The sequence below is a fragment of the Semicossyphus pulcher genome, unplaced genomic scaffold, assembly GCF_022749685.1.
Source record: "Semicossyphus pulcher isolate SPU_LCO1_2020_fin unplaced genomic scaffold, fSemPul1.0.p SCAF_2, whole genome shotgun sequence".
Classification (NCBI taxonomy): domain Eukaryota; kingdom Metazoa; phylum Chordata; class Actinopteri; order Labriformes; family Labridae; genus Semicossyphus; species Semicossyphus pulcher.
This window is the reverse complement of record NW_027211693.1, coordinates 16000988-16027821: the sequence shown is the minus strand read 5'-3', so window position 1 is coordinate 16027821 and position 26834 is coordinate 16000988. Positions and strand designations below refer to the sequence as shown.

Here is a 26834-nt window from a genome sequence, read left to right as displayed (position 1 = left end):
ACCAAACAAAGTGATCAAATCATCAAAAAACGGTGACATTGTGCTGTTTTATCAAAGTTCCTGTGGAGAAGTCTAAACCTCACTTTTGTGTTGTTTCAAGTATTTCATATGTTCTTCAGTGAGTGTCAACCTGACTGTAATGCATCAGAATACTTATCCATGTACAATTTGATGAGGCAAAATTCAGGTTCACATCAGGGCAACAGACCAAAAATCGTGCACTTAAAAACAGTGATGTACTGCAGTATTATGTTATGAACACACAAAAGTTTGGTTTTATTTGCTTCTAAAGTAAAAGTCTTACACTTGTTTATTTAAAACAATGTGCAAGAAGCAGGTAATGAACATAAAAAGCTGTACAAGAAAACAAACAGAAGCTACAGAAAAATGGGTTTCAATGGAGGAGCTGGTTCAAGGTTGGAGTGTTGACATTAAACAAGGGATGACTGATTTCTATTGCAAAAAAAAAAAAGGAACTTAACGTAAAGGAATGTATCATGTCAATATAAGATTTTGTGCATATTTCTCACCAACCTGACAGGTCAAAGTTTGTTTCAATGACCCTCCTTCAGTTTTTCTTTCCTTTTTTTGCAATAAAAATACAATCCTCCCTGTTTAACGTGTTCACTCAGCTTAACCCTACTACTGACACTGCTTGGGCCGCCAGGGTATTCTGCTCTATTAGTCCTGAATGGCCAATACTATAAGTAAGAAGTCATTATAAACACATGAAAATCTTTGTACATAAAAAGACGCTCTTGCATGTTGCTCGCTTGAAAGAGAAAAGAAGATGAAATATGTACAAGTCTTTAAAAAATAGGCAGGATGCAAGTGGTTGTTTTTCCTTCACACTGAGTCGAGCCTCTACCTCTGCTGCGTGGACACACCGTCGCCCCGGCTGTTGACCTAGCCGTCGCCTAATGTCTGCTGCCGACTGATGTTTCCCTGAAAAAACTGTTTAAGGCCGTCGTAGCCCTGAGTGATCAAATACTCCAGGTACCAGCTCCACGGTTTGGAGAGCTGAAACACACACAGAAACACATCTAAGACATCTAAAGCCTTACATGATCAAAGCGGGCTCTCGTGATCTCTGAAGTATGACTGATGTGCATCAAACTACATGTGAAGTCTATTAGAAATGCAGGAATGAAAAAGAGACACGTCATACCTTTATGGAATTGAGGTCCACGTCCTTCCTCCCTGGCCAACACTGATAAAGAGACAACATTAATATTCATTGTCAGCCCACCGTGTTAAATCTCACAAGATCACGGCTGGATGTTGCAGTTGGACCAAACCAAGAAGAGGTGCGTGTATTATTAAACATGATGAAAGCCACATCTCATGCAGCGCCCATTAATACTTGAGTGTCCTTCTGTATTAATGTATCTTCTTTGAAAGATACATTAATACTACATTTGTCTTCAAGTCTCATCTGAAAGTCTATTAACTAAACTGTAAAGACTGGCGGCATGCTGATCCATCACCGGGATTTAATAGATTAAAAATTAGCAAAAGTGTTGGAGCAGATTTTGTGTGAAGGGACAGATATGTGGTCTGCAGGAAGTAGCATCCTACCCAAATACAGTGTTGAAGGAATGAGTCCTAAAAACCAGAAATGAGTTTGCGTCTTTGCAATGGGTTATTTGTAATTTGTAATTTGTATACAAGAAATAAGTGCTAAAAAACGGCAGTTGTTACAAATCGGATAAAGAAGACCTGTGGTGGTGACATCAAAGTCATGTGACCATGATTGAGTTTGTAATGTTAGCTTTTTGTGTCTTATAATTGCATTAGGACTTAAAATTGGTTTTCATTTGTGAAGTTGATCAAACTAAAGAAGCATCGATATTTGAAAGAATACATTGCCCTTCGCACTTAAATTTTTTTCCATCTAATAAGTGGGCTGCTTCCTATATACCGGTGCGACCAATATAATAGTATAAAAAGCAGAGAGGTATGTTATTATGTTACGGTATTTTACCCAGACGGTGGCGCTATAATCCAGCTAAAGTTGTTAAGTGGTGTCGCCACATCTCCGCACTGAACTGTTTCCGGGTCCAGGCAGCTACGACGTCTCCTATTTACAAGATGCCGCAGTGCTGTTTTGTGTTTTCCCCACTGTTTTAAGCTACGAAAAATATGTATATATATGTGGAGTTGCTGAGATATTGCATTCAGGAGAATGGGACTGGAATCATTGCCAGAAAAGTGTTTTTCAGGACTTAATGATTTCACATCTGACCTTTGACCTTTTAGGGAGTAAATGCAAAGATATTCCCCTGTTAGACCTTCAGATCCATTTCTAAAATCGATGTTAGAGCCACATTTGAAGATATTCCCTCCAGGTGTTCATGAGATGATGTAACATATGCAAGTTAGGATGTACAAACAGAGAGATGGACATCCTGGAAACCCCACCCTTTAAGGCCCAATACATAATCCATGCAGCACTCTATTCCTTTGTAAAACATGGCCCACACTCACCTTCTGGTGAAAGTCGATGGCGTAGCTCATGAAGGCCGGGTGGTGGATGAAGTCGAAGCTGGTCCAGTATTGTGGTACGTTGCTCTTCAGTAGCAGCTCCTCACTCAGCTGAACGCCCATCTCTGGATAAAACATTTTGGAGTTCCAGAGGCAGTTCGCCATCATGACGCCGTAGTGGTTAAACTCACGGAACGTCTGACGGCTGATGTGAAAGGCCTGCTGGAAAACGGGAATCAGAAATCAAAATTAGAAGAGAAGAGAGGGAAAGAAGTCCAACTAAACGGCTCATCATATTAAGAGTTTTATACCTGTGTGGTTGTGCTGATTAATTTGAATGCCATTTACCAAGTCCATCTTTATAATAAAAAGTGGCACTGACATTTCCCGGGGATTGGCACAGGCTGCCTGACATGTTCTTTTTTTAAATCACAGAACCTCAGCGGCAGATGTATTAAAATCAACAGCCTTTCTAGTCCTCATCTGAGGGTGGATTAAAGGTCATTTGTAGGTGGATGCTTTTGAATTCCTAAACACCTCGATGCAAAATTTATGAAAACTTCCACAGTGAATCAAAATAAACAAACGGCCAAGAAATGCATTCAAATCCTCCGTTCGAGATAACTTTTAAATTAGCTCTTCAAACAAATCACTGCTGATAAAAACATCATTCCCTCCACATTGTTTGTCAAGCACTCGGTGCACTGGACCAAATTACATAATAAGAGTATCACTGCAATGCAAATTACAGAATGCTTTGTTTTCAGACTTCTACAGCAAGCAAGAAGTGGTTTGTTTTTACCTCTGTGGCTTTTTCCTGACTCTTGGCTGATGTCAGGTTCACCTTGTACCTGAATCAGAAAGAGAAACAGAGAAAGACAAGTGACCTCTGTGAGCGTGAATTCCTGTTAAATAGTTCTGGATGCTCTGTCAAAAAATATAAAGCAATTATGTTTTAATTTCCTTTTGCCGTGCCGTTTTTACAGCTCAGCTTTGGTCAAATTATTCAAGTACCCTGGGGTGTCGTCAATTAGCCGACACTGTGAGGATTTGTGTTATTAAAGGCGGGTGTTATAAATGAAGCTTGATTTCTACATTAAAAAGGAGAATAGGGATTAAGTGTATTGCCCCGTAGCCTCTCGTGATCATAAATCAAACACGAACACATGATACAATGAAGCCATTTAATTGCAGTACTCTTTAGTCATCAAATATGCATAAACACACGACACTCTACATTAATGGTGTTGCTACCGTTTGCATGGTTGTGGCACAGAGATAAGGAGTCCTCACCTGTACATGATGTAGGCCAGTCTGTCCACGCTAACGGGGTCAGTGGCAAACAGGGCTGGGTAAAAGACACCAGGTGGAGGCATCAACACGAGGGGGAGGCCGTACTTCAGAAACGTGTCACACGCCTGGAGGAGGAGGAGAGGAATATCTTGTGAACAACCTCAGAGGGTAAAAAATGAAACTTCCTGCTGCAACATCCTTATCTATGTTGTGCTTATGTTTGTATTTATGCAGTTTTCTTGGTTAAAATACAACTGGGAGCTGCCCACGCTCCTGAAACCATGTGTGCTGCACCCTCTTATTGTAACATGCTTCAATCAGACATAAAGTGTTATTTCTGAATGCTTTTGAAACCTCCCTCTCTTTGAATTGGAGTCACACAGACAGCGTGTTTCTAAAGTGTTATATAGTTTAAGTTTTGATATGAGGAATTACTGTGATAATTGTCACCTTTCATTAATGTATTTTAAAGAATTCTGAATCTACGGAGCATCTCTTTATAGTCACTCTCATATAAACTGCTGTTATTTGATCAGTTTTGCATTGTCCTCCCCATGTTTTTGTGATCCTAATTATTCTCTAAATGTATTCTCATTTTGAAGTTATTTTGTTTTGCAACACTTCTCTATGCTGTTGATTTGCTGCTGCTGACCTGACCAGGAACCCCTCAAAATAGGATTTGTATCTTAGAAATGGTAAAAGATAAAAAGGGTAAACAGTGCTCCACTTTGAATCATACTAATCTGTCTGCAATGTCTTTGTTGTCCAACCAAAAATGTCCAGTACTTATGGAGGTTTTACTCTTCTGTCTCAATTAAACAAACAGTAATACTAAAAACTATGAACATTTTTCAATGCAAATGTTTAACAGCTTGAAAAAAAAAGATATCTCAAATTTCACTGAGAAGTTCAATGTCAGAAAAAGTTTCCACATGAGACTCTCTTGCATGTTCGGACACTTGTGGCTTCCAAATATTTAAGGTGAGCACCAACATCACCAACATTGTTCTGCACAGGTCAGACATGCAAGTAACAGATCCAAAGCAGATTTAATCTAGGGCTGTAACGGTAACCGCATGACTGCGGTTATGTGACGCCAACGCCAACAACAACAACAACAACAACAACAACTAGCCCGTCACCACCACGGATTTCATTTCAACAATTAAGTATACGAACTTAGTGGTGGTTAATAAACTCGTGTTTACACCGCTCATGCTGTGTTTACTCATGCTGATAATGCTTAACCGTCTAGGAGACGCACTGTATTGAAACAAACAAAACATACTCGAGCAGCAGCTGGGGCGACGGTTAACCGCTTAACCGCAAGGGGCGTTAGTGTTTCACTGTGGTTAGTTAGCCCTAATTTAAGCCACTTTCCCACTGGTCAAAAAACCTGCTAACACTCGGCTTTTTAGCTTAGAGGGAAAGGTTTCAATTGTCATTCAGACCCGGGTCAAATGACTCTGCAGCAGACACGGGTAATTATCGCCTCGCCCCCTTTCCGGTGCGATGCTATGACGGGCATTGAAGTTCTGGCTGCTGTCGCTTAAATACAGAAGAACAACATACAAAGGTGAATTTGTCCTTTTTTTCGTGCAAGATGCAGCAACACTGGCAAGACATTGAGGTGAGAGGGCTTCCTTTGATCCGAGGGGAAGAAGAAATAAGGCGACAGGAAATCAGATGGTGACACAGCAGAAAAGAGACAGAAAAGTATATTCCACTGGCAATTGAAAAAAAGAGCATTTATTAGCGGGTATACTCAGGTCTGGAAAACCCTCGTCAACGCACTCATTTTGGTGGGAAAGGGTTATTAATCATCAGCTCCATTACCGTCTCATAGAAGTCCAGGATGAAGCTGAGGAGGAGAGAGTGGCAGCCTTCAAGCTGAAGGCCCACAGACGCCAGCCGACCCACGAAGAGGATCAGCTCCATCACCGAGTCCTTGAACCCTGACAGAGTCATGTTTCTGTGACGGAGGGCAGAGCAGACAGTCAGACACACTTTAACCAGAACACCAGGAGAGAGGCTGAGGGAAAGATGGAACACCAGACAGCTGTTTGGCTCTTTAAAATGAGGAAAGCTCCTAATGCAGGCATGAGGCAGGTCGTTACAATACAAAGGACAAACACTGAATCAGAGCTGGGAAAGTGTTCACAAATACATAATCAATGGTTTCTATCTCGGTGCTGTTCTAAAGATAAATACCAGAGGTGATTTTACAAATGGCAAAGAATAAAAATGGATCTCTCCACTTATTGGATTATTTATTGTGAGACTGCATGTGAGGACTCCACGCTGATGAATCCCAGGTATTAAAACATAATCGACACTAACTCCGCCCTTCTATTGGGAAGCTGGAAACCCATTTAGCCGGATAATAGGGCTGTTTCTGTCTCCCAATAAATTTCAATTTAAAGGATTTGATAAATAAATGGGCACAAAACTACAAGGGGAAACATGTCGATACACGTTCTGCCTTAGCCGTTTGCAAATGGATGAATCAGGGCTTAAATTCAATGGGAAAAGTTGCTCTGCGAGTCCAAAACGTTGTCTCAAAACACATTAAGACATTAATTCAAATTAATAGATGCATTAAGTCTCATATTTGTAACACGATTTGGCAAATCAACAGGGACACCTATAAAGGTTAGTCACTTTTCATTACACTATCCCACAGGGAATAAAACGGAGGCAACATCTGAACACGTTTATTAAATCTGTAACAACTGATTAGAGTCGAGGAGGCATTTATGCGACCGAAAGTAAAAGCCAAAAGAGCAATGACCCTTGTAAGCTCGAGTAAATCCACAAAGTGATTCAGGTCTATTGCTTGTTTATGCTCAGGGCGTAAACAAGGAGCAGCGAGGAGATGCGAGACTCACATGGAGGTGTGGCTGTTGAGGCTGATGTCCAGGTCGTCCTCCAGAGCGTACACAGAGTGCCAGGTCAGCCACTTTAACAGCATGTTGTTCAGACACTCCATAAGTCCACACTGCACACACAGAGGAAAAAGCGCACAGTAATTTAAACAGTAAGCTAATACAGGACCCATAATGAGTGCTTCATAAAAAGACAAACACTATTTATCTTCTCTATTAGCCTATTACAGGAGGTTTTTTTAATTAAAGCACAGCAGAAGCAGCGAGCTCGTTCTGCTTGTGCCGCAGTGAGGAAATCCTACCTTGAAAAACAGCGAGGATGAGAAGAAGAGCTGCATGAGAGGCTCAAAGAGAAGCCGTCCTATTTCTGAAGTGGAGGAGACAGAAGGTTAAAGCATTTCCAGTTTTACTGTTCAATGCACCAGGATGCAAATCTTTGGGTGTATATGGCAGGTTGCGTTTTTCTCTAAATGTAGAGCAAAGTTGTGCAGGATAACAGTTGTGTGTTTGCCAGAGATTTCACTAAGAAAAGAACATTAAATACGGAGGCAATCAGAACTCACGGGAGCTGGGGACGACGGGGATGTTGCTCAGCAGGCCGAGGATTTGCGGGCAGAGGAGGGAGCCGTCCCAAACAGTGAGAAATTTGTAGAGAAAAGCCTCGGAACTGGAAAAGCCCTCCTGGTGGAGAAATGTGTCAAGTTTAAAACACTGTGAAATCCACGCTCAATTTAGGTTTGTCAGCCAAGCATGTGGGTGGAAGTTAATGAATACAGGAAATGTTGAATGACAGGTGTGAGGTTGCAAATGATCAGGCCCTGAGGCGACATCCACACTAACAGTTACTCATTATTAAAGTGATTTAAAACAACAATGTCCCGCTTTGGCACCCTGTTAGAAATAATCAGTCCATTATAAACACACTGAAAAACGCATCTCCTGAACATTCCATATACTGAGCATCCACATGGGATGACATTGCCTACTGTGTATATGAGAATTAGGATTATGCACAAGAAGCAAAACACACCAGTTAACACACCACATGTCTTGACTGATAGGACCAAATCAGGAACAGAACGCAGATGTTTGTGACAGGGTTGTCATAAGTCTGCTTGGGGCCAATGACTGTATATAAAGATGGACAATGCGTCTGGATCTACTCTCATTGTACAAAATTGAAGCTAAAATACCCCCGAGGCGGGCACTTCCATCTTGCGCCGGTGACGTGTTTTGAAGCCAGAGGCTGTGCAGTAGAGATCGGAGGGTGAAGCCGCCCTAGCCACCAAACACACACTTAACTTATAGAAATAAAACCAGCAAAGATGCTGCACATATTTAACAGCAGAACAGCTTCTTTCTGTGTGTTGGTCTGGAACAAACGTTCACAGATACGGAAACTTTAATGACTGTAGTGATTGTTTCAGTTAAGTTTCCTCTCGCCATTCAACTTCTACTCTGCTAGGCTGGAACAGATTGGGTGCAAGAGCCGGTTTAGCAACAGAGCTGTCAATCATCCTTTTTACAGCATCAAATAATTAAAGGGGACATATTTTAGCTATGCAATCAATTTTCTATTATTCTAATGTGTTTTTGATTCACGCTGGTAATATTTGTTTCATTTTAAAAATTGTAAACATATTTTAATTTAATTTTTCGGAGCCTCTCCTTCTTCCCGAAATGAACAAGCCGTTTCGCCATTCAAAGATTAGACTTTAGCCACGATTGGCTGACAGTATTTGGAGTGACCGCATAGCTGTAGAAAACATGGCCGCTCTAGGATCGGTTAATCAGTCTTATATGTACGAGCCAGAATCAACAGGAGGTATCGGAATGGTAAGTTGAAATCTTGACAACGACTTAACTACAAGCTGGTGCAAAAAGGCAGACTGAGGTGAATGACGGTGAATGACGATTGGTCGATTTCAGCGAAAGCAAGGCTCTACGTAGAAACCTGCAGCTGTTCTGAACGGCCCATCTGAATGGCCCATAAAAAATGTCATTCTGGAAAAACATGGAATTATGCAGTTTTCACTTTTTCACTGTGAACAATAAACACCCAAAAATGTGAAACCCAAAATGTGAGAATATACATTTAAAGATATGGCCTCTTTAAAACTTAACGTAAAGCAGCCTGACAATAACTTACTATAATGACAGAAACCATGTTTGACAAAAGTGTATTTGACGTGTGTTTTGATTTTATAGTTTGACTCCTGTCCCATCTGTTAGCATGGAGGAGGCGGGCTTTATGATGTATACTGCAACCAGTCAGCAGAGGGTGCTCGAAATGTTTTGGCTTCACATGTCGTCCATCTTTTTATACAGTCAATAGCTGTGTCCCAATCCACTGGCTGCAGCCTTTGAAGGAGGCGGTCCACGGAGGATGCTCCATTCAGAGCCTGCGTAGACCGTTAAAGCTGAACTGAAATGAGACGGTCTGGTCTACCCTTGTGTCACAAAACGCCACTCCTGTCACCTAGCAACAGGTAGCTAGCGGGCTAACTAGCTAGCATAACAAATGTTATGTAAGTTAACCTATTATTTTAAAGATAACTTGTTTCAATGGCCTTTTCGTTTTCTTAAACATTTGTATCTCTAGCGATTGAGTTGAAACCAAAAAAGCATAAAAGTCCGCCATTTTGCTTGAATTGGCGCACAATGCATCCCAGGAAAAGGAGGACGCATTTGTTGGCCGCATCTGAAGGAGCCTTCGACGCGCCGCTGTAAAACAGTGACAGCAGCCTTTCCAGAAGTCTCCATTTTAAGTGCAGTGCAGTGCAATGCAGTGTGGATGCTAGGCGTGTATGTGTTTTTTAAAACCAGAACATATTAGAGAGGATGTAGCCTTAAATGTGACGCTCACCTGGAGAAAATGCTGCGTAGACAGCAACTTGCTCAAAAACTGCAGAGCTTCTTCTGAATTCTGGGAGCCTCCTCCATCGCCACAGAACAAAAACTCTAAACAGAAATAAAAAAAAGAAGGTATTTAAGTGAGTGAAAAGGCTGAGGGACTACAAAGAAAAGATTTCCAATTTGCTGCATCATTCAAAAGAGATCCCCGCCCCCAGTCTCTTACAAACCCGACTCTCAAAGAACCCCTTTGATATGCCAGCTAGTTGATGTTGTCAGGTTCAAGTCAAGGTCAGGTCTGCTTTAGATGAGTCTTCCTCAGAGAAGATGTCACAGCTGTTTGCTAGTTTCTTCTTCCCCTCTTACCTTCGTGGAGAGCGTAGCCGAGCCAGAAGTTGAGGCGTAGGAGGGCGGACTCATCCTGTACACAGTCCAGGTACTGCAGAGCCAGACTGGAGCCCAGCAATGAGCCCATCTGAGCGGGCAGCTGGTGGAGGTAAAATGAAGGAAACACAAGCAAGAAAGTATGACTGAGAGGCTAAAAGGAGAAGTACAGAGATGAAAAACAAAACTCTTGTGCAACACACAGAAAGCTGCGTGATAAGCTCCTTGAAATCAGTTCCTGATCAATCTATAAACCTGCTAAGGGATAAACTGATGCTCCTGTCCTTGTTTTCAGTGAGTGGGCCAGCAATCTGCTACTGGGCTAATTCTTCAGTATCCATTGATCCCCCTAATGCGGCACTGGGACACTTCCTCCACCACACTGGACACTTTAAGCAGTCCCTCACTGTGTATGAACAGCTGCCTCCCAATATGGGGACTTTGTCAGTATAATAAATAAATGAGAATGAGCAGAAGACAGACTGTGAATTGACACAGCTCACTTCTTCCATAATTATGGAGGAACTGTATCATTAGACCGAGAAAGCGCCATTCAGCTTTTGACAACTCGAGTGCAGTGCAATGAGGGAAATAATCAGTGATCGCTTTGTCAATGCCTTTTGCTGAATAGTTTTACGAGTGTGATTGACTGTACTCATCTGTCTTTTCTAGGACCCGACAAAGTGGAGCTTTCCCGGCAATAAACACACGTGGTGATGCCGCCGCCGTCCAAAAGCCTTATTGCCCACGTTGGCTTTGTGGGCGGTGAAAGGGGTGAATTTATGTAGCATGACCCATAAAAGTCTGCCAGCCGTTTAAAATGACTTATATTAGTTTATCAGGACACTGAATCTGCGGGACAAATAGACATTTATGGAGAGAGGCCTCTGTATATGGAAGTTTGTCATCACTCAGATACATCTCATCTCCAGTCCTCCGCATTCATTACTCATCAATGATGTATAAACCCATGACAATGTCGGGAATAAAAGAGCAATAGCCTGTCTGAAAAACAAACGATAAGCACTGTGCCCATGAAGCTGGTTTATGCTCTAATCTAATAAACCAATCATTGCCTCGGGCCACCTGTGCTGTGGTATCTGTCAGAGGCAGAGTTATAACAGTGACACAGCACCACCAAGTGGCTGTGAGGACACATCACAATGTAAACAGGTAGAGTAAACGCATTCCTAATGGAATACATTACATTACAGCTGCTTGATTTACACATTCAGTAGTAAACTGATATTCTATCTGTTCCTAGTATGGGTGTGTTTTGGCTGCTGGACTAACAGCTGAACTGAAGCTGAGGTAGACGTTTCCAAAAAGGTGAAAACAACTGAAAATAAGAGTGACAGTAAATACCCCTGAGTCAGCAGCATGCCACAGATGAAGAACTCGGGTTTGTCACGGGATGAATTACCTCGATACGGTGCATATTTTCCAGCAGCTGAGCAAAGGAGTGGAGCTGCACGAGGGGGACCAGCTTTATGCTGGAGGATGCCTCGGTCTGAGCCTGTTTATTGACGACAGAATTCAAAGCCGGCAGCTCCAGGTGGCAGTGCTTCTGAGAAACAAAGCACAGTAAACAAGGAAATAAATAAGGACAATCATGGGCGAGCATTAATAACATTAAACATTAGACAAAGGCATAAACTACATATATTGCACTGCCTATAAAAAAACATTTATAAAGCACGTTTCTTAACCTAGGTTACAAAGTGCTTTACAACAAGAACCAGATAGCATAATAGAAAAACAAGAATAGTAGTAATCAAAAAAAATTCAAGGAAATCAAAAATATCAAACAGTGGGGAGATGTACTCCAAAAAGTACCATAAAATCTATAAGACGCAGCCCGTTTGTGGGGGTGTCCCACATGGAAAAAGGTTTTCTATAGGTATTTATTAATAAAACATGTATACAAATTATATCAACACTATTTCAATTTATTTTCATTTAAAACACACACAATTTATAGCCTACCATCTGTTTTCATCATGTTGAGTTTGCAATCCTGCTAGCTACCGTACGTGAACATTGATTATTGTGAGGGGGGCGGTTGCACTGGCGGTCATGACAGCGCTTGTCTGTGACGAAGCGCTACCTAGCTTATAGCGCCATCATCTGGGTAAAATACCCTAACACAATAAAATACCTCTATAATTTTATACTGGTACATTGTTCGCACCGGTATGAAGGACGCAACCCATGTTTTAGATGAAAAATGTATTAAAGGGGCAAGGGAGAGAAAAAAAGATTGATTCAGATTTTCCGACAAAGTTTATGAATCAAGATCTGGTGAAAAAATTGACTTGCCAGGATAATCTTTCAAATTTTCTACTTTTTTTTTAATCTACAGAAAGTTTTGTTGGATTGTTTTGGTAGCAAGCTAGAATCACAAACACAGGAGAGAAAACCATTAAGATTAGACTTTTAAAAAAATGATTAACAGAATTTCTTTCTCTAACTTGCCTCTCAGGGCTTCAGTAGAGAGCAAAGTCATGATAACAGTTTTACCCCTGAAGATAACCCGACAGAGCTTTCAGGTTCATGCCAGGGTGGTGTGGGGATAATGAAATCCTGTAAACGAATTGGCAAGCAGCAGCAGTATCTGTAGTGTAACTGCAGGGGTTGCAAACACAGTTAGCAGTGCATCCGATAGCTTAAAGAGACATCCATACCCTTTTCCTGGAGTTGGCTTTTTCTTTAACAGTGAAGGCCGGACTGACGCTGGAGGCAACCTGGGACCCGTTCCTCTTCTGGACGCCAATCAACACTGATTTCCAGGGGGCGTTGTGGTTCCTAAACCCGCTCTGTAAGAAGAAACGAGACAATTTCATAGGTGATTTAGAGATCATAGGGTATTACAGCAGAATGAAGATTAACTGCACATTCATGTACAAACCTTCATTCGTGATGGAATGGAGAGCGTCACCAGTTCAGGGCAAAACACTTTGTAAAGAGACAGAAGGTGCAGGAGGAACGGCTGCCTTCCCTGAGGACACACAATCAAATATCAGCATACTCAATATGAAATCTCCATTTTTGATTGATGTTTTTTAATAAAGGAGACTAAAACGATAACCAATGACATTAGAAGGGTAGCAGTTAATGGAAAAATGCACAGTGTAAAAAAACATCTTGCAGTTTTTCATTGAATAGATGTTCAAAGTGAGGAGGGAAATGCTGTAGGGGCTTTGATAAATGTCTCTAAAGGGCATCAAATCAACAAGATGTTTACCAGTTTAGACTGTAGCTCCAGTAGCTTCCTGACTCTGAAGACTCGCACTACGAAAAGGGAAAAACAAAAGCAGTCAATAATGCTTGCAGAAGCTTTGAGAATACTACAAAGAAGAAATACAAGAGGAAAGGGGGATTGTAGTACAAATATGGATAATATTTCAGGTGTGAAAATGTTTGACTTACCGCTTTCCTTTCTGGTCAAAAGGTACAGCAGATGGCAGATGAAAGGACACTGAAAAAGTGTGACAAAAAATAATAGCTTCACATCCAAGCAGTTGTTCAGCGGACCAAATTCCACATTACAGTGTTGTAGTCTTTTCATTACATTAGAAAAATAGACAATCATTCAAAGGTTGAATAAAACAAACATGCAAGGACTGAAGAGAAGGAATGGAACCTGTTTTATTATGCACTATAATTGAGCAATGTCGATGACTCTACTAAAAAAATGCAGGATATACATGTAAACATGTAGTTTTAGACATAAGCAGGCTTCTAGATTTAGCTGCAGAGTTAATGTGGTTAATCTGCTTCCCAAAACAAGCTCCTGGTGATAAGGCATTGAGCACGTTTATAGATTAGCCAGTATCTGTCTTTGAAGTCAGGAAGCTGTTAACCTGCATTCATCACACAAAGTCTGTGTGGGTCCTGTTGTCAGATAGTCAGCTTGGCTGGGTATGAATGTATTATCGGCTGGTGCCTTGTGACAATCTGATATGATCTATCCTTGTGTTACAGCTCTGTGATGCATAGCTTATATTATGTCGGGGAAATAACTATTTTATTGACCAGTAACTGCATCTTTCAACAGTTTCATCAAGATTTACTTTGTTAAATTGATCGTTTGAGTGAGCACGAGTAAATAAAATGTCTATAATAAACATTGCTTGGCTGAGTTTTGCTGCTTTGTGCTGCTTGCTTGCATGGCTTTATGCACTGAATAGAGGATATACTAGTTGCTTTATTATTGTTCTTATGTTCTTCTTACTTCCTGTTGCTCTTCACGGCTTATGCACAGACTTGCTAATGCTCTTTTTGTTGACAATGCTATCTTTATGGCATCTTCAAAACTAGCACATTTACAAAAATGATTTTTAATGAGCATTGTCCTCTTAATAAATAAATAAAAGCAAAATGAAATGTAATGACCAAGGCACCTTAATCGTACACAGTGAGACATTTATCATTTCTATCTTCTATTAAAAATTCGCTTTGGCTCATTTACATGACAAATAGGCTAAGTCTAAATGTGTTGCTCACAAACACACAGAAATGATTAATTTACAAAAGTGACACGTACCAGATTTTCATCTGTGACGAAGCTGAAGATGAAGCCGTAGACTGCGCGAAGTTGGTCCTTTGCATCAATCATGTCAAATACTGTCAACACCCACTTTATGAACAGAACCTTTACATGCAGGGAAACACAAAAATGATTAACAACATGACAATCTTACCAATGACACATACAGAATATAAAGCAGGTAAACCAACATGCACATGTGAAATTCTTTATCACTATAATTACATGTCTCTTTCAAACAATAAACATATTCATGAACAGTAAACAGATGAAAGAAATAGGACAAATAAAATATTTATTCTCTGTCTGCAAATGCTACAGAAACAAATAACGACTAAGAGCACAAATTCTAAGTGCAATAAATAATTTGCACTTACTTGTGTGCTGATAGGTATTTTGCCAACACCCAGCCAAATCACAGCTCGAACAACAGCCTCTTGTGGCACAGAGGTGGCAGGAATCAGACATTTTAGCACCCTGGCACATAGAGTCGTCCCTACACAAAGAGATGCACAGAAACAAAATAAGTTACAGGATGCAAATTTTATTACTTTAAAAAAAAAAAGGCACTTTCTACTTTGAACATGTGCTAATAAACTTTTCAAAAAGGAAGAAACAGATTCACACCACACTCATAAAACATATAGCCGACTACATAAGCAATATTTGGCTCCAGCATTGCACAACTACCAGATGGTATCACATTTTGGACAGCATAGTTGCTCAGTGGTTAAAGCTGCCACCCAACAGTGAAAGGCAGCTTGTATCTGTCTGTGCTGAGTTTGCTCAATGTCTGCTTGCTGTGTGTGATGTCACTTGTGACCCTGTTTAGAGGATGGATGGATGGCCCATATTACAGGTTTTACAGGACTTCCTTCTGCTAGAAAATCCATAATTAATACCCAGTGCGCAGTTGCTGCTGCAATCTTACCCATGCGGAGGCTCATGGCAAACTCCAGCATAATAGAGACTGCCTCTGGGGTGAGTCCTCTATTGTAGGCCACCTTCTCCACCAGCACCAGGTGCTTTTCCACCTCATCGTTCCCGGTCACAGGAGTACCTGCTTCAACTACAGAGGAGAGAGGCGTTGTTAGAAGTAAAAACAACACAGATTCTTCAGCTAAAGTTGATGTTGTGTGACTTGACAACAGATGGAACACAAGTAACAGTATCAGGCACTGCACAAAACTGTATGCTAGAATGCACTTTATTATTCTATCCAGAACTACAGTATATATGCTTACTCACCAGCACATGAAAACTACTAACTTTTACAATATAGCGCTGTGTAAAATCATTCATATAATATCAGAATCTGGGTTTATTGCCAAGTAGGTTTACATAAACAAGGAATTGGTTTTGGTGCAGAACAACAACAGAACTAGAATAAAAAAGTGTTTAAAGTGTTTTTATTAGATTTTCAATTTGTAAGGACATGGGTGTGCAATCTTAAAGTGGGCTGGTAAACTATATTAATGCATGTTTTCTGGGTACATGCGACAGTATTTCAGGATAATAACAAAAAGGTGGTACGATCACTTCTATAAAAGAAAACAGCAGTGCACAAATTCCTGAGAGACGAAATATGACAGCAACCTTGATATAAACTAATATTTATTTAACGTATTGATGTAACGTTATGACCTGTATTCAAATACACATAAGTAGCATGGCAAGTCTAACAACTAAATTAACTATCAACAGTTCAGTCAGTTGATTTAGTAGAAATGACCTAACACATACAAGGAAAATATGACGTCACAAACCCACTGGTTGGGCCCCCAGTATCGAGCATTTAATAGCGGTGTTTGCAAGTAAGAGTAGGCTACTGACTGAACTTTAAGGTTAGCTTTGTTTGTGACTATCCCATCTACTGAGTTAAGAGTCAGTAAGTAACTGAGCAACACTAGCTATCATCGTTACCTTTAGCTACGCCCCAAATCAAACAACTTAAAACTTAGCTGCCGTTATACGCTTCTTGTAGACTTATTCTGTTGTTCGACAGAATGTTTTTCCTTTCGCTTACGTTAAGGAATAGCGCCAACGTAATTCCCGGACCCCTAGCTAGTACCGTTGGTAACAGAAATGCCACCATCTGCTATCGACGTATTTTAGTCTGGGTCTTACCGTCTGTGAAGTATTTAAGGGCCAGAACAAACGGGTCCTCCGCCTCGTTTTTCCTTTTCTCCTTTTCCGCGACTCTCAGACTCCTGTTACTGCTCCGGCTGGACACCGTTTGGTCGTTTAGAGACGATGTTTCTGGATCCGACGGCCCCGACAAGTTTAGCTTTGCTGCCATATCTACATTGCTAAAACTTAAAAACACACTACCCTACTCGTCTGTCTTCAGCCATTCAAACAAAACTCAAATCCTCCGCGCGACCGTTTGCTCTGCGCCTGCGCAGTATAGTCCATCCGCTCTCTTGCTTCGAGGGAAATGTAGTCCTTGTCCCGTCAACCGCCGAAAAGTCAACTGTCACCAGTACTACAATGGTGGTGGAGTTGCCCAGGGTGCAGTTTGGTGCATCAGGAGAAGAAAGTACGCCAAGCAACTTCGTAAGCTCGTAAGTAATGCTGCTACACTCTAAAAAACGAAAATAAATGCACTAGAACACAAGAACTTCCGTAGTACTGGTCAAATAAGAGTTTAACCCATTGATATAACTAGCTTGTGACATTGGCCACTTTTTAAAGGTTTTATCTGCCTATGTTTTGAGATATTGCAGTATGAGATGACCAGTTTCCAAAGTGCAGGTTAAAAATGTTTGTGGTGCTCATGTAGCAGAAAAATATGTCATTTAAAGTTTAAAGCTTTCCAGAAACACTGTCACTCACTCTGGAAAACACTACACAAGCAACAGTTTTCATAGGCACTAGGCCTATATGTAGAGTATAAAATAGAAGAGGTGGGATTAGTCAATCATATAAGTAAAGTTGTATGGAAAGTAGCTGCAATGAAATCAGTGCGGTCTTTGAATTATTCAGAATAAGTGGGACACTGTCTTAGAAAAGTTTTAAATTATATCACAATGTTTTGAACACTGCAAATCATTCCATTCAGCTTCATTTTACGTAGGGCAGCAATCTGTTGTATGGCACCTTACACGTATATTATCATCGATTAATCTCCTGATCTCTGACCAAGACTGCAAACCCCCAAAAATTTCAGTGCAGTGAAATAGAGACGATAATAAACAAACACATATTCACCGGAATCTAATCTAATCAAATCTTGTATATCCTGATCAAATAAAACCAAAACTGTAGCTAACCAATTTAAACCCTTAAAAACTAAGTAGTAAGAAAATAACTGATATGGGAACTATCTGTGAATCCTCTGTAAAAATTTAAAACTAATTTCTGTATTCAGCTTTAGGCTTTCATGTTGGTCCATTTGTTCTACAAACACCACAGTGCCAATTAGTTCTTTTGTCATGCAAAAATCGAAATTTTAAAGAAAGGCCACTACCTCCCAACTGTAAGCTGTAAGTTTATATGACCTCTAGTTTTTAGGGGGAAGAGCGGGGCAAAATCCCTCCATTTTGTCTTTAGGGCCAGACGTAACAGAAAGACCCTTGTGTCTGAGTAATACAGTTGGCCCCCTCATCCTCACTGTTCGCTCTACTGCGGTCCTGGTCCTTTTCTGTCCAGGGTTAGGTTTAGTGAAGGACTCTGTTGTGTTGAGAAAAAAAAATGGAGCCCAGGCCTTTCTGTTTAAAGTTATTGTTTTTCCAACCTAATTTCATAATAAATCCAATATGTTTGCAATTTCTTTTATTTGGCAGCGTGAAGAAATACCTAATGCTCTTGGCTTGAGTTCACTATAAATTTACTTAAGTTTAAAAAACTGATTAACCTGTAATGAATAGAACTAAAATACGATAGCAACACAAAAAGCACTTAACAGCAACCACTGATGCTAATTTAAAGTAGGCTATATCAAAGTGCTAATAAGACAAACAATATTTAGTCAGTCTCACCTCCAATTGTTTATTTCAAGTACATCACTTACAGAAATATTGTGAATCTCAAAACGAACTCACATCTTTTTCAACTGAGATTTCATCCCCAAAGAAAACCAATAGGAATGATGTTCATATCTTTAGACATAATGAAATTGAACCAAACAGTTCAGCAGAATCTGTAACAGACAGGGACTAGGTTTAAGACTTCAGCTGTAAATTACAAAAGGTAAATTTCAATATTTAACAGGCAAAAAGATTCTTTGTTAAAAAATTTGGTTAAATTCTGCTGTACAAGCTGGAAGCAGACCCCGGAGGCAGCAAACGCTGTCCCTCTCGTCAAACAACTTCATTGTGATGATCACTGAACTGAGAGGAGACAGAGGATATGCAGCTTATTTTACTTTGGGAGAAATTATTTCATGCATACTTCTGTAAAATCTAATGAGATGTTAAATGAACCAGGATTTATATATTTTTTCCTCTCAGAATTGCCTTCTGGTGACAGTGCATCAAAATAGGATGCGGATATGTAATACTGGTTGACGTATAATTGGTAAAAATTCTTTCAACACTGCTTATTTTGGTTTATGTTTTATACTGCTGACCAAATGAAGCATGCTTGAACTGTTGAAATTCATAAATTATTAGTTTCTCCTACCTATAGTATAAAAACAAATTAGAAAACAAGCTACAAAGACTCTTTCATGAAAAACAGCATTCTCAAATCAACATAATATCTTGTAACAAAACTGAGATTCAAAACAGAAACACAAACACATTTAGCACAGTGTAGGGCTGAAACACATGTAGGGAAAATGGATTATTGTGACAATAAGCTGGGCTCATCAAAGTTTTCACTGGTATGATTGTCCATGGCTATGTAGAGGATGTATGGATCAGGAGTTCCCAGTTTCACATTAAGAGTGCACAGGAGTAGATGAGAGTAATCAGTCAGCCAGCTGGACGGAACCATAGATGTGGGTGAGGGGTGTTATAACTGGGAGTGACTGTTTCCTTCACAACTTGATTTATCACCATCCATAGAGGCGCACTGGGTTCCCTTTGAGGTTGCATGGACCAAAGTAGAAGAGCATCTTAAGACTGCTTGACCTTGTTCTTTTCCTGGTCGTTGATGTGCTGTTCCTCTCTGCTGTCCTCTCTCTCCGGCCGGTCATCACTCTGGCGGGCAATAAGCAGCCGGCAGGTGAGTAGAATACCAAAGACTAGAGCGTGGGCGTACCGTTTCAGCGGGTCTCCAACTAGCTGGTGGAAGAACAGGACAGCCAGCATGACGAGCAGCAACAGGAAGTTGGCCACATCTTTTGGCCTGCCTGGCACGAGGGTGAGCACCACACCGCAGCCCACCTCCAGAGAGCCGATGATCTTGCGAAGCAGGACTGAGCTGATCCCAATCTTCTTCAGGCCTGGCAATGCCTTGGCATAGCTCTTGTAAGCCCTTTTCTGAAAGGAAAAAGTACAGAGATCTTTAAAGAGATATATCTACCATGTATTTAATACAAACTATATTATATGTCTAATAGTGAGGCCATAAAGGACCATAAGGTCACCACTCTCAAGTCAAACTTCAATGTTAGCACAATTCATCAAACCTTGTCTTGGTCCTATTGCTTCCTTAAACCTATATAATCATGATAAGAAGTATCTTCTGAGCACCTCGTTTTGGATTTTGCATGAAATCTATAATTATGCAAGCTATCATCTTCCTCACAGGACACTTCAACATCAGCACCAGCAGGTGCATCTCACAGAATTTGCTCGAATGCGCCGCCATTGCTTTTTAACCGTTAACTTCCTCATAGTATTAAACGAGTAGCTTAGCAGCGTATATAACAGGCCATAGCTACACCTATCAAATCTGTTGATTACCCACAGTATGTTTGCATCCTTAAGCGGTATTAAAGCATATAATAATAAAGTCCTGTGCATTCAATCATCTATAATCCATCCGTTTCCGCGTCTACTAGCTAAAGGCACACACATTGTGACTGTTTTATGTATGTGTACTGATTCATGGACGTTAACTGTGTTAATACTGAACTATTTTTAATTTATCTTTAAAAAATACAGGCCATAGCCTATACGCTAACTGTGCTGTTACGAGCAGTTACTGTAACAGTAGGACTCAACATTTTATATAACTGAATCTCCTCTGTGACATTTACACCCCACAGAGGCAGACTAGAAGAATAATGCAGGGTCGAAAGCATTCATTTTCCGTACGTTTAACTATTGAGGCCAGTCTCTCCTCACATTATTCGAGCCTGATAGCCTTTCGCGTCCACAGCCAGCACAGAACAATGGCCTTTACCCTAACAGATGCGGACAGTTTGTCGTTACGGTTTACTCACCATTTCACTGTATGCATCTTTGCTTAGTCTCGGTGTGAGCTTAATGGTTCCCATAAACACGAAAAATAAGCCCAAAGCAAAAGAAAGGGCCACGATAGTTACTGTCCTTGGTGAGGGCATCTTTTCGCCACCGTGTGTGCAGCTGGCGCTTCCCACTCAATTGAATGAAAGTCGGACGGTTACCCAGTGAAGAAGCATCAGGGGGATGGGCTTCTGGAAGAACGACAAAGATGGCGACGCGCTGCCCCCCCCTCTCTGCGCCGCATCCAAGAGCAGGAGACAACATGTAGCCTGATAGGAGTTAATCTCAAACAAGCAGAGCTACTTACATTTTCGCTTCACATATGCATAACACGCGCTTGATAGACCCAGTAGGCTGTTAGAGCCTGTATAACGCCCCCCCAAAAATCGTCTTTTAACTATTAAGCGGGAACAGTAAGTCAGAAGACCTTTAACTGTAATGATATGGAGCCCTGAAACTGGTTAATTTACACATAATATAATTTTCACGTTTACGCACAAAACACGACGATATCAACCGTTTTATTATAGCCTTAAATGAAAATTACAATACATTGGGGTACACTTTTATCTGTTTTGTTGTGAGTAGAAGATGTATATCTTGAAGTTGCCAGGCAACCAGCAAAAACTCCAGGAAATAACTTTGTCCCCTAAAGAAATAGTCCTGCAAACAAGTCCACATATAACTACACATTAACGTTGATGCACTTTGTTTTTTTTAATATACACTGAACAAACTAATGACATACATCGTTTTAGAGGTGCTTGCAGTTTAATTTTGCTATTTTTGGATGAGCTAGCAACTTCCCCCTGTTTTCAGTCTCTACAGTTAAGCTAACTGGCTGGTAGTGATAGCTTCATTTTTACCAGACATGAGTGTGGTATAATCAGTCTCATCTAACAATTAGGGTTGAGTCCTCAGTACTATTAAAATTAAATATTGAAATTAATATTTAATTAGCTTTATTGGCCAGGTATGTACAAGGATTTGACTCCGGTTTAACTTTGCTCTCTATGTACACTTAAACATTAAAAATTAAACTAATATGTTCAAGCCTTCATTCAACATTAAATGTTAAAGTTCTTTTATCTGCACAGAAATTAAATCTGACAGATTTTAATTTCAATTGTGTCAGTCTCAAGGTAGCACAACAAAAATATTTAGCTTTTTTTTTCTGATTTCACAAACCCTTGAAAACCAGTGTAGGGTACAGTTAGTCATATATTTAGACATATAAATGTAATCTGGTTTAGACATGATGAAGTTGAAATGGATACTTCACAAATAAGCTGTTAAACTGGAGGTCTATATAGGAATATTTAAAGTTTAGCAGATTTTTTTGTAATCAATAGGAAGTGGAAATACATTATAGGATAAAAAAATAAGGTCACAAATTTACCACTTACAGTAGAGATGTACTCTAAAAACTCCCCTAAACTCAACAAACCACAGTAGCTGTGCTTATCTTTAGTCAATTTATCATTTTTTTTATTGCTTAAGTCAGGGTCAGTACAGTCAATATCGATAAATCTGAAATACTGCCAAAGAAGCTGTAGCACAAAATCTCAAATCTGTTGTTCCATCTGGTAAATAAACAGTTTCTCCAGATATTAGAAATGTTTGTTTTATTTTGGAACATGGTCAAAATGCCTGCAAGGCTGCCATGGAGGAATATCTACACTGTCATTGTCTATATCAGATCTTTAAATCTAAATAACTTGACACACAAATACTTTGTTTGCTGATGTGTCTGCTGTAACATATAAACATGTAAAAGGCCATGCAAGTAGTGGAAAATGTTTATTATACAATTTAATAAATGTCATTTTAACAACGTCCCATACTCTGACAGTGCATTGTCTATAGCAGTTCCAATAATGATAAAAAAGGATACAGTTCAAAAACTTCACAGATAAATACAAAGAAATATTGTTTAACATTTTGGCCAGGTACACAGTTATATTTGTAGCATTTAAACATTTCTATATTGTTACATCTATATATACTGTATATTTATATATATATATATATATATGTTATTAAAATGTCTGTCATTACATGGTTATGCAGGCATGTCCTTCACTACACAGTGGAATTTGCAGTCTCTCCAAAGGTTCAGGAATCAGGACTATAGTCTATATAACATAATAAAGACATAGCAGTCAAATAAAAGGTTAACAAAAATGATATTAGAGTTTGTGTAGGGATGTAGTGTTACTTCTGCTGTAGACCACATCCTCATACTCAGGTCCGGTTGTCACTCTGCCTGTCCCTGATCCTGACGTTCCTTCAGAGCCAGTATTGCTTTTCGGTAAAGATCTGTCAGGAGACAAGGTCATCAACAAATGCCTCGATTTCATTGTTACTGTGTCTGATTTGCAGATGAAAGAAGTGGATGAGGCTCACCAAAGGTAGCAGACAGGTCCACAGGCTGGGAGTAAGCTGCAGACATCTCCTCTGTGTTGATCTTGTTTTTCCTTTTTACTTTGACAACTTTCTTCTTCCTCTTCTTCTTCCCTCCAGCTAGACAAGAGATAAAAGACATATTAGATTTCAATTCTTACACAGCAAAGAAACAAAAAAATATAGCCCATATATAACTGATTTAAACCTTTGAGCGGCTCTCCATTCTCAGGTGATTCTGGCACGTCCAGAGTCTCCTCCTTCACCTTTGTTTTGCGTTTCGGTTTATCTTTTTTCGGTGGGATCAGGGCACTGTTGGCTTTCTCTCTGTGACCCAAGTTTTCTTGCTCTCCTTCATTACCGTCACCCTCCTCCTCCTCCTCCTGATCATTTACTGCTTCTTGATCCTTTTCACTCTCCTTGACTTTAACCGGCTTCTTTTTCTTCTTTGTCGTCAGCTTCTTTTTCAGAGAGGTTTCCTGTGAATGAACACGAAGGAAACCATGTCGCACTATTTTCTGACATTTTATAATTCAAGGGACTCATTTATAAATTGAGAAAACAATTATCAGATTTATTGATTATAAAACAATCTATAGTAAATGTGTTGCTAACATTGTGCCTTGCTCATCTTTGTAAAATAGTTTCCTAAACATCAGACATCTATCAAAAGTGACCATTGTTATGTGAACCTCATAAACCACTGAGTTTGAGTTTTTGAAGAGGATATTTTCCTGACCTTTTGCAGCATGCTTCGAATGGGTTGCAGCTTTCCTTCTCCCTTGTTGTTTTTCTCCCTCTCTTTTGGCCGATGAACTTGGCGAAGATCTGACTTGCTGGATCGCATTCTGAGGTGAGAAAACATTTCAAATGTAAATAAACGTCATGCCCAGGTTTATGAAGATCTGTGTTACTTTGTATAAAAAGAGTTAATAATGTAAGGACTCGTACCGTTCCCCTTTGGTTTTTCTGCGGACTTTCTCTGTTTTCCAAGTCTTCTCCCTCTCTCTTGGCTCCAGAGGCCTCTTGCTGTCCTGGGCTACACGAGAGCACAGCTCCGGGTAATCCAGACAAACAGCACGCAGCAACCAGCGAAGGCCTCGAAGAATCTTTCTGTCCGACCAGCGTCGCAGGTCCATTAAGGCTGAGCAAGGCTCCTAAGAGGAAAAGAAACAAGGTCTGTTTTTCTGGTCTGTTTGTTGTCATGCAAGAGATTTTTGTTTGTTCTGTTTTCATCAGTGAATAATTGAACAACACTTACGATATGGCAAAGAGAGCGGCTCTGGTTGACCAGATTCTCCAGCGACAGAATCTCAATCAGCTCACTTCCCAGCAAAGCGTTCATTTTGTCCTGTTTGTTCGCCAACCTGGAACAAAAAAGGTTTCACTCACATTTTAACTTCATCCGCCACCAGAAGGCGCTGTGTATACTGTTTAGGATGTAAGAGCACAATTGAATGTATGAAGTTAAATATATATTTACACTAATAGAGGTTTTCCTGCCACTCTTGGTTGCTTCAGCAGCTCAGCGAGAACCTCCTTGACCTCCTTCATCCTCTGCCTGTCGCTGGAATCCACCACGAAGATGATCCCATGGGCATCTCCGCAGAGCTCCCTCCAGACTCCTCTCGACTCTGCGGACCCTCCGACATCCAACAAGGTCACCAGGTAGTTCTCCACTCTCAGCTCATTTCGGATGCAGCTATGGGTGGGTCCTGCTTCCATGCCATGGGGGACTGAAAAAAGAACAGGACGTAAATCACTGGTCCCAAATTTAGAGTTCAATCAGTTTTAAAGCCACTGTTGAATTACCTCGCAGCATCCCTCTGATGGAGGATGTTTTTCCCGCTTTGTCAAGTCCCACCACCAGAATGGTCGCTTTCCTGCAGAGACAAATGCATAGATTAAATTTCACATAGGAAATTGCTGTGATTGACAGCTTTAAATTTGAGCAGTAACAGGAAAAAAAGGAAACCAGATGGCGTCAGTGAACTTTACGTGACATGCAAATTCAGATTATACAAAACTATCAAAGGAAAAGCTGTTTGTGATTTGTCTTGCTTTTTCTTTACAGAGGGCTGGCTCACTTTTGTTTCTATTCTAAGTCATTTTTAGACAGTACAGCTCTAACTTAATCAGTTAAGAAATGCATTATTGGTACCTGATTGGCTCCTGTAATTTGGAGACCCAGGTGCAGCAGTTGCTCAACAGGTTGAACATGTTTACTCGAGGTGAGGCAGGTGAGCACAGTGGCCACCATCTTCTCTGGAACTGGTACCTGCAAGCAGATGGTCGACTCCATTATGACTCACAAACTCTCACATAAAATTAAGGCCAATAGCTTGAGTCACCGAGGGTGATGGCCAAGTCCGACACAAAGCATCTTTGTGTCTGCTGTGGGCTTAGGAGACTCTTACAGATGGTCAGACACCCAGACAACACGTCCACTGCCAAGTGTCTTTCTAACCATCTTCCTGGAATATAAAATTAGCTCCAATTTAGCATCCAGTTGCTCACTTTAACTTTAAAGCTTGATTTCTTTAGTGTCTTGGATCAATAAGCAATCAGAACCATAAAACAATTGCTCTGTAGCCAAGCTTAAACACAAATATTCTCATGCTATTTTCTCTGTAGTTTATCTCAATATCGTCATGTGTGGTACTGATGATGATGTGTAAGCCCAGTAAAAGCTTTCTGCCATGTCTAGGGTCCTATAACTGTTCCTCTCCAGTCCTGTAGCACACAAGCAGCAGGTGTATCTGAGGCCGTCAGGCCATATGCTAAAAAAAAACACCAGCAGATCTTTCAGCCCTTTGTCCAGAGCATCTGCTGAGGCTCCGTAATCTGCTCAAGTCGCTTTAGAACAGCCTGCTTTTAGTGCTGCTAACAAGCTGACCCATTTTGTTTTGGCTGCAGAAGTTAGTAAGGTAATGAACATCCCTAAAGTTTAAGTAAGGACATTTTCCATGTTTACCAAGGCATTAATATTAGCAGTTAGCGCCGTACGAAGGACAGAAAGTGGGAGCTGCTTGAAAGTTTGAACGTAAAAGACTTTAAGAAGATTAAATGATAGATTTAATGTATATTCAGTTGTTTTGTTTATGCAATACAAAACATTTTATTTATTCTGACAAATCAAAGAGTTATATTGGTTATCAACGTATATATTTAATATATATTTTCATTTGAGTGAAACAGAGAGTATGAATGATATGAAGAGAAATCGGTGAAACTGTAAAACACGGTGCAATAAACGTATCAAACAGCAGTAGTGATAGCCATGAAAAGCCTGTTGATGTAAACATCAAACCCACAGCAGCCCTACAGTAGATTACTTTGTGATAATCACTCATTAAAAGAATGTGTTTCTATTAATATTTACAATTACAGCTATGCAGAACAGTGCACTACTTTGGATTCATACAAACATCGAGAAAACAGTACACATGTGGTACAACGCAGTGAATCAATTACTTAAAACAAAGTATTTTAAACTCTGTGGACACTAAACTACTAGTAGAAAACAACCGAATGACTAAATCACATTAAATATGTGCAGAAGTTGCATGTAGAAGTTTACTTTATCAGATATTTAAAGGATACTTACAGAAGTAGGTCTACGTCCAT

General features: G+C 40.2%; 3 protein-coding genes across 3 annotated transcripts; all 3 read right to left on the bottom strand.

The window, feature by feature from the left end:
• Positions 1 to 343: 343 nt before the first annotated feature.
• Positions 344 to 16778, bottom strand: cenpi (centromere protein I). Its single transcript, XM_069670225.1, has 20 exons — positions 16576 to 16778; positions 15380 to 15517; positions 14826 to 14944; positions 14446 to 14553; positions 13329 to 13377; positions 13144 to 13190; positions 12808 to 12897; positions 12584 to 12715; positions 11323 to 11466; positions 9882 to 10002; positions 9529 to 9623; positions 7226 to 7343; positions 6965 to 7029; positions 6666 to 6775; positions 5614 to 5749; positions 3778 to 3902; positions 3287 to 3335; positions 2488 to 2706; positions 1169 to 1210; positions 344 to 1020 (listed from the first exon to the last, which is right to left on the bottom strand). Exons 1-20 carry the CDS (start codon positions 16745 to 16747, stop codon positions 907 to 909), a joined length of 2193 nt encoding a protein of 730 aa, XP_069526326.1. The 5' UTR covers positions 16748 to 16778; the 3' UTR covers positions 344 to 906.
• A 1646-nt stretch (positions 16779 to 18424) lies between these two features.
• Positions 18425 to 20965, bottom strand: tmem35 (transmembrane protein 35). Its single transcript, XM_069670055.1, has 2 exons — positions 20783 to 20965; positions 18425 to 19874 (listed from the first exon to the last, which is right to left on the bottom strand). Exons 1-2 carry the CDS (start codon positions 20900 to 20902, stop codon positions 19509 to 19511), a joined length of 486 nt encoding a protein of 161 aa, XP_069526156.1. The 5' UTR covers positions 20903 to 20965; the 3' UTR covers positions 18425 to 19508.
• A 1788-nt stretch (positions 20966 to 22753) lies between these two features.
• On the bottom strand, positions 22754 to 26834 carry arl13a (ADP-ribosylation factor-like 13A). Its single transcript, XM_069670466.1, has 10 exons — positions 26815 to 26834; positions 25369 to 25485; positions 25020 to 25090; positions 24691 to 24943; positions 24469 to 24574; positions 24159 to 24364; positions 23947 to 24055; positions 23416 to 23686; positions 23211 to 23321; positions 22754 to 23123 (listed from the first exon to the last, which is right to left on the bottom strand). Exons 1-10 carry the CDS (start codon positions 26832 to 26834, stop codon positions 23062 to 23064), a joined length of 1326 nt encoding a protein of 441 aa, XP_069526567.1. The 3' UTR covers positions 22754 to 23061.